This window comes from Haliaeetus albicilla, chromosome 29 (assembly GCF_947461875.1).
Source record: "Haliaeetus albicilla chromosome 29, bHalAlb1.1, whole genome shotgun sequence".
In the NCBI taxonomy this organism is placed as follows: Eukaryota; Metazoa; Chordata; class Aves; order Accipitriformes; family Accipitridae; genus Haliaeetus; species Haliaeetus albicilla.
The window spans coordinates 2,839,570-2,852,744 of record NC_091511.1 but is presented as its reverse complement, the minus strand read 5'-3'; the positions used below and the strand labels follow the sequence as shown (position 1 = coordinate 2,852,744).

The 13,175-nt window shown below is 64.6% G+C and overlaps 1 protein-coding gene and 1 long non-coding RNA gene across 4 annotated transcripts; one reads left to right on the top strand and one right to left on the bottom strand.

The window, feature by feature from the left end:
* Nucleotides 1-4,963: 4,963 nt before the first annotated feature.
* On the top strand, nt 4,964-6,321 carry LOC138682791 (uncharacterized). 2 transcript variants are annotated; one of them, XR_011322712.1, is made up of 3 exons: nt 5,021-5,226; nt 5,854-6,187; nt 6,307-6,321. It is a non-coding gene; the product is annotated as an uncharacterized lncRNA (long non-coding RNA). The 2 variants fall into 2 exon arrangements; XR_011322711.1 differs by lacking the exon at nt 6,307-6,321 and having other exon boundaries at nt 4,964-5,226; nt 5,854-6,051.
* Nucleotides 6,322-7,712: 1,391 nt separating this feature from the next.
* Nucleotides 7,713-9,840, bottom strand: LOC138682777 (protein S100-A16-like). 2 transcript variants are annotated; one of them, XR_011322710.1, is made up of 5 exons: nt 9,723-9,840; nt 9,567-9,634; nt 9,045-9,214; nt 7,919-8,230; nt 7,713-7,799 (listed from the first exon to the last, which is right to left on the bottom strand). XR_011322710.1 is itself a non-coding variant. In XM_069774197.1 (4 exons), the coding sequence occupies exons 2-4, from the start codon at nt 9,607-9,609 to the stop codon at nt 7,988-7,990; spliced, it is 456 nt and encodes a 151-aa protein (XP_069630298.1). In that variant the 5' UTR covers nt 9,610-9,634; nt 9,723-9,840; the 3' UTR covers nt 7,715-7,987. The 2 variants fall into 2 exon arrangements, 1 of the variants encoding a protein (XP_069630298.1); XM_069774197.1 differs by having other exon boundaries at nt 7,715-8,230.
* Between the last annotated feature and the right edge of the window lie 3,335 nt (nt 9,841-13,175).

The following is a 13,175-nucleotide window of genomic DNA, read 5'->3' as shown; positions in this document are numbered from 1 at the left end:
TGACAAAAACCAGGTGGGCTTTGGGCGGGGGGGGGAGCGGGATTTGACATTGGGTTTGAGGGAAAAGGGGATTTCCAAGCACGTTGACTGGGGAGGGAGTTTTGGTGATTTAATGAAAAATGGGGCTTAATTAAAGGGGGCGGAGTCTCGGGGGGGCGGGGCGCTGTGGGAGGTGCTGGTTCAGGTTCAGGGGAGTTACTGGGACCGGTATAGGATGGATGCTGGCACTGGTTTGGGGGGGATACTGGGACCGGTATAGAAAGGATGCTGGCACCGGTTCGGGACCTGACTGGGACCAGTACGGGACCGATGCTGGCACCGGTTCGGGACCTGACTGGGACCAGTACGGGACCGATGCTGGCACCGGTTCGGGACCTGACTGGGACCAGTACGGGACCGATGCTGGCACCGGTTCGGGACCTGACTGGGACCAGTACGGGACCGATGCTGGCACCGGTCGCTCCCGGCTCTGAAGCCGCCGCCGGCGCCTCCCGCGCGGGACGGGGCGAGGCCGGACGCGATCGAGTCAGGGGCCGCGCGCCCCGGCGGGCTTCAATCGGGTCCGCCCCCGCTTGGCTCCGCCCCCTGTGGAGCCCCGCCCCGCGGAGCCCCGCCCCCCCGTGTAGCCCCGACACCCCTCCCCGTGGGAGCCCCGCTGGGTCCCAGCGCCCGATCCAGCCGGGACCTGTGGGCGCCTATGGGCGACATGCACCCCTATAGACTCTGGACATAGGGATGCAGCGGAGGCACGGGCGTGGCCCCGAGGCAGCTCCCCGGATCCCAGTTCCCCCAGTAGACTCCCAATTCCCCCAGTATCTCCCCAGATCCCCCAGCAGTTCCCCAGATCCCAGTCTGCCCAGTAGTCTCCCAGTGCCCCAGTACCACCCCAGATCTTGGTCCCCCCAGTGGTCTCCCAGTCCCCCCAGTAGATTCCCAGTGCCCCAGCAGCTCCCCAGATCCCAGTTCCCCCAATAGCCTCCCAGTTCCCCCAGTATCTCCCCAGATCCCAGTCCCCCCAGTAGTCCCTTGGATCCCAGTTCCCCCCAGTAGCCCCCCAGATCCCAGTCCCCCCCTGGTCTCACTTCCCCCAGTATCTCCCCAGATCCCAGTCCCCCCAGTAGCCCCTTGGATCCCAGTTCCCCCAGTCGCATCCCGGTTCCCCCAGTAGCTCCCCAGATCCCAGTCTCCCCAACAGCTCCCCAGATCCCAGTCCCCCCCAGTAGCCCCGCCAGATCCCAGTTCCCCCCAGTATCTCCCCAGCTCCCAGTTCCCCAGTAGCTCCCCAGATCCCAGTTCCTCCAGCAACATCCCAGTTCCCCTGGTATCTCCCCAGATGCCAGTTCCATCATTAGCCCCCCCCAGATCCCAGTTCCACTAGTAGCTCCCCAGATCCCAGTTCCTCCCAGTAGCCCCCCAGATCCCAGTCCCCCCCTGGATCCCACTTCCCCCAGTAGCTCCCCAAATCCCAGTCTCCCCAACAGCCCCCCAGATCCCAGTCCCCCCCTGGATCCCACTTCCCCCAGCAGCTCCCCAGATCCCAGTTCCCCCCAGATCCCAGTCCCCCCCTGGATCCCACTTCCCCCAGTAGCTCCCCAAATCCCAGTCTCCCCAACAGCCCCCCAGATCCCAGTCCCCCCCTGGATCCCACTTCCCCCAGCAGCTCCCCAGATCTCAGTTCCCCCCAGTAGACTCCCAGTTCCCCAGTAGCCCCCTGGATCCCAGTTCCCCCAGCAGCTCCCTGGTTCCCCCAGTCACCTCCCAGTCCCCCGAGTACCTCCCCAGATCCCAGTCCCCCCAGTACCTTCCCAGATCCTAGTTCCCCCAGTCGCCTCCCAGTTCCCCCAGTACCTCCTCAGATCCCAGTCCACCCAGCAGCTCCCATTCCCAGCCTCCTCCACCCCAGTTCTCCACGGTGGGTCTCAATCAGTTCCGCTCTCCCCCCCCATCACCCCGAGCAGATCCCTCCCCCCACGCGGGTTTGTGCCCCCCCCACCCCAATCCGACCCCCCCCGACCCCCTCCTCGGGGTCCCATCCCCCCACACCCCCACCCATGTCCCCCCCACCCCAATCCACTCCTTCCCCCCCAGCATCCCCCCCCACCCCAAAACAACCCCCCAATCTTATCCCCCCAAACCCCCCCTGCCCCCCCCAGACCTCAGCAATAGGGATCCACTCTCCCCCCCCCCCGCAGCACCCTTGGGTGCAGCCCCCGGATGCCGGAGTCCATCGTCCCCCCCCTCGTGGGTGGCAAGGGGGGGGGGTCTGGGTGCTGCGGGGGGAGCGGGGGGGGGCCAGGCCCAGTGAATCAGCGGCGCCTGGACGCCTGGGTGCTGCCCAGTGTCTGGCAGGCAGCGGGCAGGCAGCAGGCAGGCAGCACCCACCCAGGTAGGGGACCCCCCATACCAGTCTAAGGGGGATACTGGGACCAGTATAGGGTGGATGCTGGGAGAAGTTCAAGGGGGATGCTGGGACCGGTATAGGATGGATGCTGGGAGCAGTTCAGGGGGGGATACTGGGACCAGTATAGGATGGATGCTGGGAGGAATTCAAGGCAGGGGGCGATGGACCAGTTGAGGCCAAGAATGGGGACTGGGACCGGTTCAGGGGGGATATGGGGACCAGTTCAGGGCAGGGATGTTGGGACCTGTTCAGGATGGGTGCTGGCACCAGTTCTGGTCAAGAATGGGTACTGGGACCAGTTCAAGGGGGTTATGGGGACCAGTTCATGGAGGATATTGGGACCAGTTCAGCTCAGGGTGGATACTGGGACCAGTTCAAGGGAGGGATGCTGGGAAGAGTTCAGGAGGAGATGCTGGGACCAGTTCAGGGGGTATACTGGCATCAATTCAGGCCACTGTGGGTGCTGGGACCAGTTCAGGGGGATGCTGGCACCAGTTCAGGCCAGATACTGGGACCAGTTTAGGCCTGGGTGAATGCTGGGACCAGCTGAGGCCAAGAGTCGGTCCTGGGACCAGTTCAGGAGGGATACTGGGACCAGTTGAGGGAGGGATGCTAGGACCAGTTCAGGGAGGGATGCTGGGACCAGTTCAGGGAAGGATGCTGTGACCAGTTTGGGGTGGTGCTGGGACCAGTTCAGGCCAAGAGTGGGTACTGAGACCAGTTCAGGGGGGGATGCTGGGACCAGCTGAGGCCAAGAGAGGGTACTGGGACCATTTTAGGGTGGATACTGGCACCAGTTCAGGCTGGAGGTCGGTGCTGGAACCAATCCAGAGCAGACACTGGGAGGGATCCAGGGTGGGTGGATGCTGGAATGTGTCCAGACGGGCTACTGGGACCAGTATAGGCTGGGTGCTGGCACCAGCCCTGGGGTGGGGGAGTGCTGGGACCAGTGCAGGGTGGTTACTGGGCCCAGTGGGTGCTGGGTGGGACCCCGGGGGGGGGGAACTGGTAGTAATGGGGTGTCTGGTTGCAGGGACCCCTCGGTACTGGGGGGAGTGATGGGGCAGAAGCAGGCAGCTGCGGCCCCCAAGGGGGACAGGGACAAGGGTATGGGGACTGGGGGGACTGGGAGAGACTGGGAGGGGCAGGGATGGAGATGGGGACAATGGTGGGAGGACTGGGGGGGACAGGGGTGGGGGGACTGGGGATATGGGGGGACTGGGGGGTGGCTGGCATGAGGATGACAGGGACTGGGGGGTATGGGAGGACGGGAGGGGACAGGGTTGGGGAATGGGGGGACTGGGATGGGGACTGGGGGGACTGGGGGGACTGGGAGGGGCAGGGAAGGGGACAGGGTGGGGGAGACTGGGAGGGAGGTATGGGGGGGACTGGGAGGGACTTGAGGGGACAGGGATGGGGGGACTGGGGATATTGGGGGGACTGGAGGGACTGGAATGAGGAGGACAGGGACTGGGGAGGGACAGGGTTGGGGAATGGGGGGACTGGGAGGGACTGGGAGGGGCAGGGATGGGGATGGGGACAATGGGGGGGACTGGTGTGGGGGGACTAGGGACATGGGGGGATCGGGGAGGAGTGGGATGGGGTATGGGGGGACTGGAGAGGACAGTGATGGGGGTGTGGGGGGACTGGGGGGGACTGGGGTGGAGGATGGAGGGGACATGGGGGTGACAGGGGTGGGGGGGACAGGAGGGACAGGGATGGGAATGGGGGGGGACTGGGAGGGAGGTATGGGGGGACTGGGGGGGACTGGGGAGACTGGGATGGGTGGAGTGGGGATATGGGAGGACTGGGGGGGACTGGAATGAGGAGGACAGGGACTGGGGGGGTATGGGAGGACTGGTGGGCACAGGGTTGGGGAATGGGGGGACTGGGGGGGACTGGAATGGGGACTGGGGAGACTGGGAGGCGCAGGGATGGAGATGGGGACAATGGTGGGGGGACTGGGGATATGGGGGGACTGGAATGAGGAGGATGGGGACTGGCAGGATATGGGAGGACTGGGGGGGACTGGGGGGGGACGGGGTTGGAGAATGGGGGGATTGGGGGGGGACCGGGATAGGGAATGGGGGGGACTGGGAGGGGCAGGAATGGAGATGGGGACAATGGGGGGGGGTGGGGGGGGGGTGGACAGGAGGGACTGGGTTGGGGACAGGGTGGGGGAGACTGGGGATATGGGGGAACTGGAATGAGGAGGACAGGGACTGGGGGGACAGGGTTGGGGAATGGGGGGACTGGGGTGCGGGGACTGGGGACATGGGGGGATCAGGGAGGAGTGGGATGGGGTATGGGGGGACTGGAGAGGACAGTGATGGGGTATGGGGGGACTGGAGAGGACAGTGATGGGGTGTGGGGGGACTAGGGTGGAGGATGGAGGGGACATGGGGAGGGACGGAGTGGGGGGGACAAGGAGGGACGTATGGGGGGACTGGGAGGGACTGGTGGGGACTGGGGGGAAAGGGATGGGGGGATGGCGGATATGGGGGGACTGGTGGGAGGACTGGGAGGGGGAACGGGGGAACTGGGGGGCGCAGGGTTGGGGAATGGGGACTCGGGGCGGGTGAGGACACCCGACCGCTGGTGCCACCCCCCGCAACATCTCCCCCCCCGTGTCCCCCCGTGTCCCCGCGGGCGCAGGGGGACCCTCCCCGGGGGGGCAGGAGGCGTCGCCGCTGGAGCGGGGGCTCCACGCCGTGGTGGGCACCTTCTACCAGTACGCCAGGGCCCCGGGGGGGGGGCAGGAGCCCAGCCTGGACCCCCCCGCCTTCCAGCGCCTGCTGCGCCACGAGCTGGGCCACCAGCTCAGCGTGAGTGTCCCCTCGGGGCGGGGGGGGCAACTGTCCCCCCACGTCCCTCCATGTGTCCCCGCATCCATCCTGTACCGTGGTGGCCCTCCATGTGCCCCCCCGTCCTCACGGTGTCCTTCCATGTGCCCCCCTCCCTGTCCCCACCGTGCCCCCCCGTGTCCCCCCACGTCCCCAGGACCACGTCCCCCCCCGCCCCGCCCCGGGCCACAGCCACAAGTGGGGTCACCAGCTCACCACCAGTCCCCGTGTCCCCTCGGTGTGTCCCCCCCGTCCCCCTTCTCCTGCCACGGCACCTATCCACGAGCAGTGCCACCACCTCCCCTTGCGTCCCCACGTCCCCTCCTGTCCCTGCTGCCACCGTGTCATCCCAGATGTCCCCAAATACCCCCAAAGTGCCCCTCCATGTGTCCCCATGTCCCCCCCACATGTTCCCAGTGTCCCCATGGCATTCCCCGACATGTGCCCACATCCCCTTGTCCTGCTGTGGCACCCATCCACGAGCAGTGCCACCACCTCCCCCCTGTCCCCCCGTCCCCTCCTGTCCCCTCGCGTTCCTGCCTGCCACCGTGTGTCCCCCCACCCCCGGCCGTCCCCGCGTGCGTCCCCCTGCCCACGCGCTGCCCGCAGGACACGGGCCAGCCCCAGGCCGTGGCCGCCATCTTCGCGCTGCTGGACGCCAACAGGGACCGGCGCATCTCCTTCGACGAGTACTGGCACTTGGTGGCCTGGCTCTGCCACGTCCTGCGGCACCGCCATTACGGTGCCACGCCGGCCCCCCCGCCCCCCGACCTCTGCGGGGACCCCGACGGCCCCCGCCCGGCCCCCGACGCCGCCCCGCCGGCCCCGGCCCACGGGGACGGCCACCGGTGACCCCCCGGCCACGCGGGGACCGGGACGGGGACGGGGACGGGGACGCCCAGAGGGACGGGCGCGGGGCTGCCGGGCGCCCCGAGTCCTGCCGGTCGGACCCCGAATCGCTCCCGGCAGCGGCCGGCCCCCGGCCCCACGGTCGCCGGAGACGGGGCGAATCGGGTCCCACGGGGACGGCCCCGGCCCCCCCGGGGGGACCCCGGGCTCGAGGCGGGAGGAGAAACGGCTGAAACCCCTTCGGGTACGGAAAACCTCCGGGGAAAATAATAAAAGAGACCCAAAAAAGGGAACGCTGAGGTGGGGAACGTGCAAACGGGGGGGAGCGCGGGGTGGGGAGGCGGCAAGGGTGGGGGCTGCCCCACAGGGACCCCCAGCCCCATAGGGACTCCCCCTGCCCCATAGGGACCCTCCTGCCCCATAGGGAACATCCCCTCCCTTACAGGGTCCTCTCCTGACCCATGGGGTCCCTCTGACCCATAGGGTGCTCTCCTGTCGCCCGTGGACACCCCCCCCAACATATAGGGACCCTCCCTGCCCCATAGAGTCCTCTCCTGCCCTACAGGGTTCCCTTTGCCCCATAGGGACCCCCCTGCCCCATAGCCCCCCTTCGCTGCCCCACAGCCCCCGATCACTGTCCCTTGGCTCAGGCAGCTCTGGGGCTCCCGGATGGGCGCAGCTCTGTCCTGACCACGCCCCCCCGTGAGGCCGCGCCCCAGCAGACCCGCCCATTCAAATGCCGCCCCTGCCCCGCCCAAATTCCGACCCCACCCCATCTCAGGGCCCGCCCTCAGCCGCGCCCTGCTCACCGCTCAGTCCCCGCCCCTCTCCGGGTCCCGGTCCCGCCCCCTGATCAAGCCCCGCCCCCAGCCTCGTCCCATTCACACCGCAGCCCAGGCCCCGCCCTCTCTCAGGCTCCGCCCCCCCCGGCAGGAGAGGGCTCCCCATGGGGCAGAGGGATCCCTATAGGGCAGGGGAGGGTCCTATGGGCCAGGGGGCTCCCTATATGTTGGGGGGGGGTCCCTGGGCGACGGGAGAGCACCCTATGGGTCAGAGGGACCCCATGGGTCAGGAGAGGACCCTGTAGGGGAGGGGACGTTCCCTATGGGGCAGGGAGGTGTCTGTGGGGCAAGGGGGGGTCCCTATGGGGCAGGGGGAGTCCCTATAGGGCTGGGGGTCCCTGTGGGGCAGGGGGAGTCCCTATGGGGCTGGGGGTCCCTGTGGGGCAGGGGGGTCCCTATGGGCAAAGGGAACCCTGTAGGGCAGGAGAGGACTCTATGGGGCAGGGAGGGTCCCTATATGTTGGGGGGGGGTGTCCACGGGCGACAGGAGAGCACCCTATGGGTCAGAGGGACCCCATGGGTCAGGAGAGGACCCTGTAAGGGAGGGGATGTTCCCTATGGGGCAGGAGGGTCCCTATGGGGCAGGGGGAGTCCCTATGGGGCTGGGGGTCCCTGTGGGGCACGGGGGGTCCCTATAGGGCTGGGGGTCCCTGTGGGGCAGGGGGAGTCCCTATGGGGCTGGGGGTCCCTGTGGGGCAGCCCCCACCCTTGCCGCCTCCCCACCCCGCGCTCCCCCCCGTTTGCACGTTCCCCACCTCAGCGTTCCCTTTTTTGGGTCTCTTTTATTATTTTCCCCGGAGGTTTTCCGTACCCGAAGGGGTTTCAGCCGTTTCTCCTCCCGCCCCGAGCCCGGGGTCCCCCCGGGGGGGCCGGGGCCGTCCCCGTGGGACCCGATTCGCCCCGTCTCCGGCGACCGTGGGGCCGGGGGCCGGCCGCTGCCGGGAGCGATTCGGGGTCCGACCGGCAGGACTCGGGGCGCCCGGCAGCCCCGCGCCCGTCCCTCTGGGCGTCCCCGTCCCCGTCCCCGTCCCGGTCCCCGCGTGGCCGGGGGGTCACCGGTGGCCGTCCCCGTGGGCCGGGGCCGGCGGGGCGGCGTCGGGGGCCGGGCGGGGGCCGTCGGGGTCCCCGCAGAGGTCGGGGGGCGGGGGGGCCGGCGTGGCACCGTAATGGCGGTGCCGCAGGACGTGGCAGAGCCAGGCCACCAAGTGCCAGTACTCGTCGAAGGAGATGCGCCGGTCCCTGTTGGCGTCCAGCAGCGCGAAGATGGCGGCCACGGCCTGGGGCTGGCCCGTGTCCTGCGGGCAGCGCGTGGGCAGGGGGACGCACGCGGGGACGGCCGGGGGTGGGGGGACACACGGTGGCAGGCAGGAACGCGAGGGGACAGGAGGGGACGGGGGGACAGGGGGGAGGTGGTGGCACTGCTCGTGGATGGGTGCCACAGCAGGACAAGGGGATGTGGGCACATGTCGGGGAATGCCATGGGGACACTGGGAACATGTGGGGGGGACATGGGGACACATGGAGGGGCACTTTGGGGGTATTTGGGGACATCTGGGATGACACGGTGGCAGCAGGGACAGGAGGGGACGTGGGGACGCAAGGGGAGGTGGTGGCACTGCTCGTGGATGGGTGCCGTGGCAGGAGAAGGGGACGTGGGGACATGTTGGGGAATGCCATGGGGACATTGGGGACATGTGGGGGGGGGCATGGGGACACTATGGGGGTATATGGGGACATCTGGGACGACACGGTGGCAGGCAGGGACAGGAGGGGACGTGGGGACGCAAGGGGAGGTGGTGGCACTGCTCGTGGATAGGTGCCGTGGCAGGAGAAGGGGGACGGGGGGGGGACACCGAGGGGACACGGGGACTGGTGGTGAGCTGGTGACCCCACTTGTGGCTGTGGCCCGTGGCGGGGCGGAGGGGGACGTGGTCCTGGGGACGTGGGGGGACACGGGGGGGCACGGTGGGGACAGGGAGGGGGGCACATGGAAGGACACCGTGAGGACGGGGGGGCACATGGAGGGCCACCACGGTACAGGATGGATGCGGGGACACATGGAGGGACGTGGGGGGACAGTTGCCCCCCCCGCCCCGAGGGGACACTCACGCTGAGCTGGTGGCCCAGCTCGTGGCGCAGCAGGCGCTGGAAGGCGGGGGGGTCCAGGCTGGGCTCCTGCCCCCCCCCCGGGGCCCTGGCGTACTGGTAGAAGGTGCCCACCACGGCGTGGAGCCCCCGCTCCAGCGGCGACGCCTCCTGCCCCCCCGGGGAGGGTCCCCCTGCGCCCGCGGGGACACGGGGGGACACGGGGGGGGAGATGTTGGGGGGGGTGGCACCAGCGGTCGGGTGTCCTTACCCCCCCGAGTCCCCATTCCCCAACCCTGTGCCCCCCAGTTCCCCCATCCCCCCTCCCAGTCCCCCCCCACTCCCCCCATACGCCCTGCCAGTCCCGTCATTCCCCATCCCAGTCGCCCCCATTCCCCTCCCAGTCGTCCCCCCCATGTCCCCCATCATGCCCCAGTTGTGTCCCCCCATCCTTGTCCCCCCCCTTTCCCATGCCCTCCCCATCCCTGTCCCCTCTGTCCCCATCCCTGCCCCCCCCATGTCCCCTCCCCCCAGTGTTCCCAGTACCGCTGGGGTCCGGGGTGGTGACACCCCCCTGGCTCTGCCCCATGTCACCCCGTCACACTAACAAGGCCCTGCCAGAATGAGAAACCCCTGTTAGCAGCCCCATCCAGCCCCCCCCCAGTCCCAGTCTTCCCAGTATCCCCAGTAAGACCCACTCACTGGGACTGGACCAAGGTCCCCAAGGACACCCCAGGGTCACTTTGGAGACGGGCTCAACCACGTGGCCTCAGCTATTCCTGGCCACTGTCCCCCCCCCGATGGCTCCGGTGACATCTGCCACCACCTTGCCCAGACGCCTGGGTCCCCTTGACCCCCCCTCCACTGCGATGATCCCAAATCTGCTTGAATTTACCCCCAAAATAACCCCTGGTGCTGGTAGCACCCAACCAGGGCACCCAACTCGCCTGGATGCCATTACCAGCCCTCATTTGGGGATAATTCAGGGGATTTTGTCTAATCTTCTCCATTTGGCCAGCGGCTGCCCCAAAATTGCGGATTATTGACCCCAAATTGCCCATTTTTGTGTTTTTTCCCCTTGCTTCAAAGCCAGCGTCGCCCAGCTGCTTTTGAATGCCGTTTCAGAATGAATCGTAATTAATATTAATCGATCGGGAGGTGGTGCCACTCCGTGACGGCCTTTTTTTTGCCTCCCACAATGCGTTTGTATCTTCTCCGCTGTCTCATATAAAGGTTGTGCACCGCGGCGTGGAGCAGGGGGGAACACGGACGCCCACATACCCCTCACCCAGCGGAGAACCCCCCCCCGAAAAAAGAGGAAACACCCCCATTTTGAGAGCGGAAATGATCCGAAACCACTAGATCCCGTCGATGGCGGGTGGGAAGCGTTACAGGCCGGCACCTCGACGATTATTTTTCCACCCCGGAGCCCCGTTTAACCGCCCCCGCCGGAAATTCGTAGCTGCGATCGGATGCCGAAGAAAACTCCGGAAATGTTGCTTCAAATCGTTGGGGTGATCGTGGGGGGGGATGACGGGGTGCCCCCCTCCCTCCCCGGGGAGGGCCCCGTTGTGAGGTGGGGTGCAGGTGTTGGGTGCAAATTTGGGCTGGATCCCTGCTAATCTGGGCTGGATCCTTGCAAACCTGGGCTGGATCCTTGCAAATTTGCGTTGGATCCTTGCAAATCCACGCTGGATTCTTGCAAAGCCGTGCTGGATTCTTGCAAATCTACGCTGCATCCTTGCAAATCTGCATCTGATCCTTGCAAATCTATATTGCATCCTTGCAAATCTATATTGCATCCTTGCAAATCTGCATTTGATCCTTGCAGATCTGCACCGGATCCTTGCAAATCTGTGCTGGATCCTTGCAAATCTATATTGCATCCTTGGAGATCCACGTTGCATCCCTGCAAATCTGCGTCTGACCCTTGCAAATCTGTATTGCATCCTTGCAGATCCACGTTGCGTCCCTGCAAATCTGGGCTGGATCCCTGCACGTTCACAGCGCTCCTTTGCAAATGCACATGTCCTCCTTGCAAATCTCTGCTGGATCCTTGCAAATCTCCACTGGATCCCTGCAAATTCATGTTGTGCCCTTGCGAATCCAAGTTGTCTCCTTGCAAATCCATGCCCTGGATTTGCAAATGCAGGTTGCGTCCTTGCAAAGCCACATTGCACCCTTCAAAATTCTTGGTACTTCCTCACAAATCCACACTGGATTCTTGCAAATCCACACTGGATCCCTGGAAATCCTCACTGCATCCTTCCAGATTGGCTGTGCAACCTTGCAAATCCACATTGCATCCTCGCAAACCCACACTGGATTCTTGCAAATCCACACTAGATCCTCGCAAACCCACGTTGCATCCTTGCAAATCCATGCTGCATCCTACCAAATTACCCGTGCACACTTGGAAATCCGTGTCGCATCCTTGCAAATCCACGCTGCGCCCTTGCAAACCGTCTGAGCCTCTGGTGAAGCCATCGTGAGTTCCAAATCCCTTGGGAAAACCATTTGGCCCAGCACAGCACCAAGGGCCACCCCAAACCCCTCGGGCATCCCTTATGTTTTAGGGCAAAAAACCTTTTTTTAGGGGTGTTGGATGGCTCGAGGCGGAGCTGCTCAACCAAAAACGGCCAAGAAGGGAGTTTGCAGGCAAGAAATAACCCCAAACCACTTTTTCCCTCCTCCCCTGTGGCCAATTTGGGGAATATTCTCCCCCAAAAGTGCCCCGAGCGGGGGGTAGGGAGCGATGGGCAGCGCCAATGTTTCCCCTTTGCCCAGATTCTGCTTTTTAAGGGGAAAAAAAACGCAAACAAAAAAAGGTTTGGTTTCGCATCTTAAGTGCTTTATTGAGGTGGATTTTCCCCGCAGGACAGCACGACCCCGACGGCACCAAAAACCACAAAAATCCGCCCAAATTCATTCCAAAACCTGTCGGGTTTTCCCACTCGGCGCTTCGTGGTGCCCCCCCTAAAAAAAAACCCCACGACTGCACCCTCATTTCAGGACCATCCTCCTGATGAGCAAATCCAGCCCCAAAACTCATCTGGGGGCCGGTTTCGAAGGAGCTTTTGAGGCCAAACATGCCATTTCCTGGAAAATTGGGGGGTTTGGGGTTTTGGGTTTTTTTTTTCCCACCTCCCGGCAGCCCCGGGGTGACATGGATCCCGGCACGTGGGATGCAGGATGCGGCCGGCCAGGAGCATCCTCTCGCCACCCCCCACCATGGTGCTTCCCCCGGAGAAAAGCAGCTTTTTGCCCTAAAATGCGTCATTTCACCCCAAAATGCATCACCTCGCCCAAGGCCCCAGCTCAGAGCCCAGCAAATTGCGACATTTTGCCCACAAACTCATCATTTTGCCCCGAAATGCATCAACCCACCCAATGGCCCAGCTCAGAGCCCCCCAAATTGCAACATTTCACCCCAAAATTCATCACCCCGCCCAAGGCCCCAGCTCAGAGACCCCCAAATAGCAACATTTTGCCCAAAAACACATCAACTCACCCAACACCCTGGCTCAGAGCCCCCCAAATTGTGACATTTTGCCACCAAATGCCATCCAATGGCCCAGCTCAGAGCCCCCCGAATCTCAACGTTTCGCCCCAAAACTCGTAACTGCCCCAAAAGTCATCACCTTGCCCAATGCCCCAGCTCAGAGCCCCCCAAATCGCAACATTTCACCCCAAAACTCATTTCATCCCAAATCGCATCACCTCACCTAATGACCCAGCTCAGAGCCCCCCAAATTGTGACATTTCACCCCAAAATGCATCACCTCACCCAACAACACAGCTCAGAGCCCCCCAAATAGCAACATTTTGCCCCCAAACTCATAATTTCGCCCCAAAACTCATCACCTCACCCAATGCTACAGCTCAGATGCCCCAAATTATGACATTTTGCCCCAAAACTCATAATTTTGCCCCAAAACGTATCGCCCCACCCAACAACCTAGCTCAGAGCCCCCCACCCCATTGCAACGTTTCACCCCCAAATTTCTCTCTTCCCCCCAATGCTTTGCCCATTCTTGCGTCACGGTGCTGTGGGGGGGACAACATCATTTGGGGCAAAACCCAGCTATTTTGGGGGTGGGTTTAACCCCTTCTTGCTATTTTTGACCCGCTGCTTTGCATGCCTCTGCTCTGCTT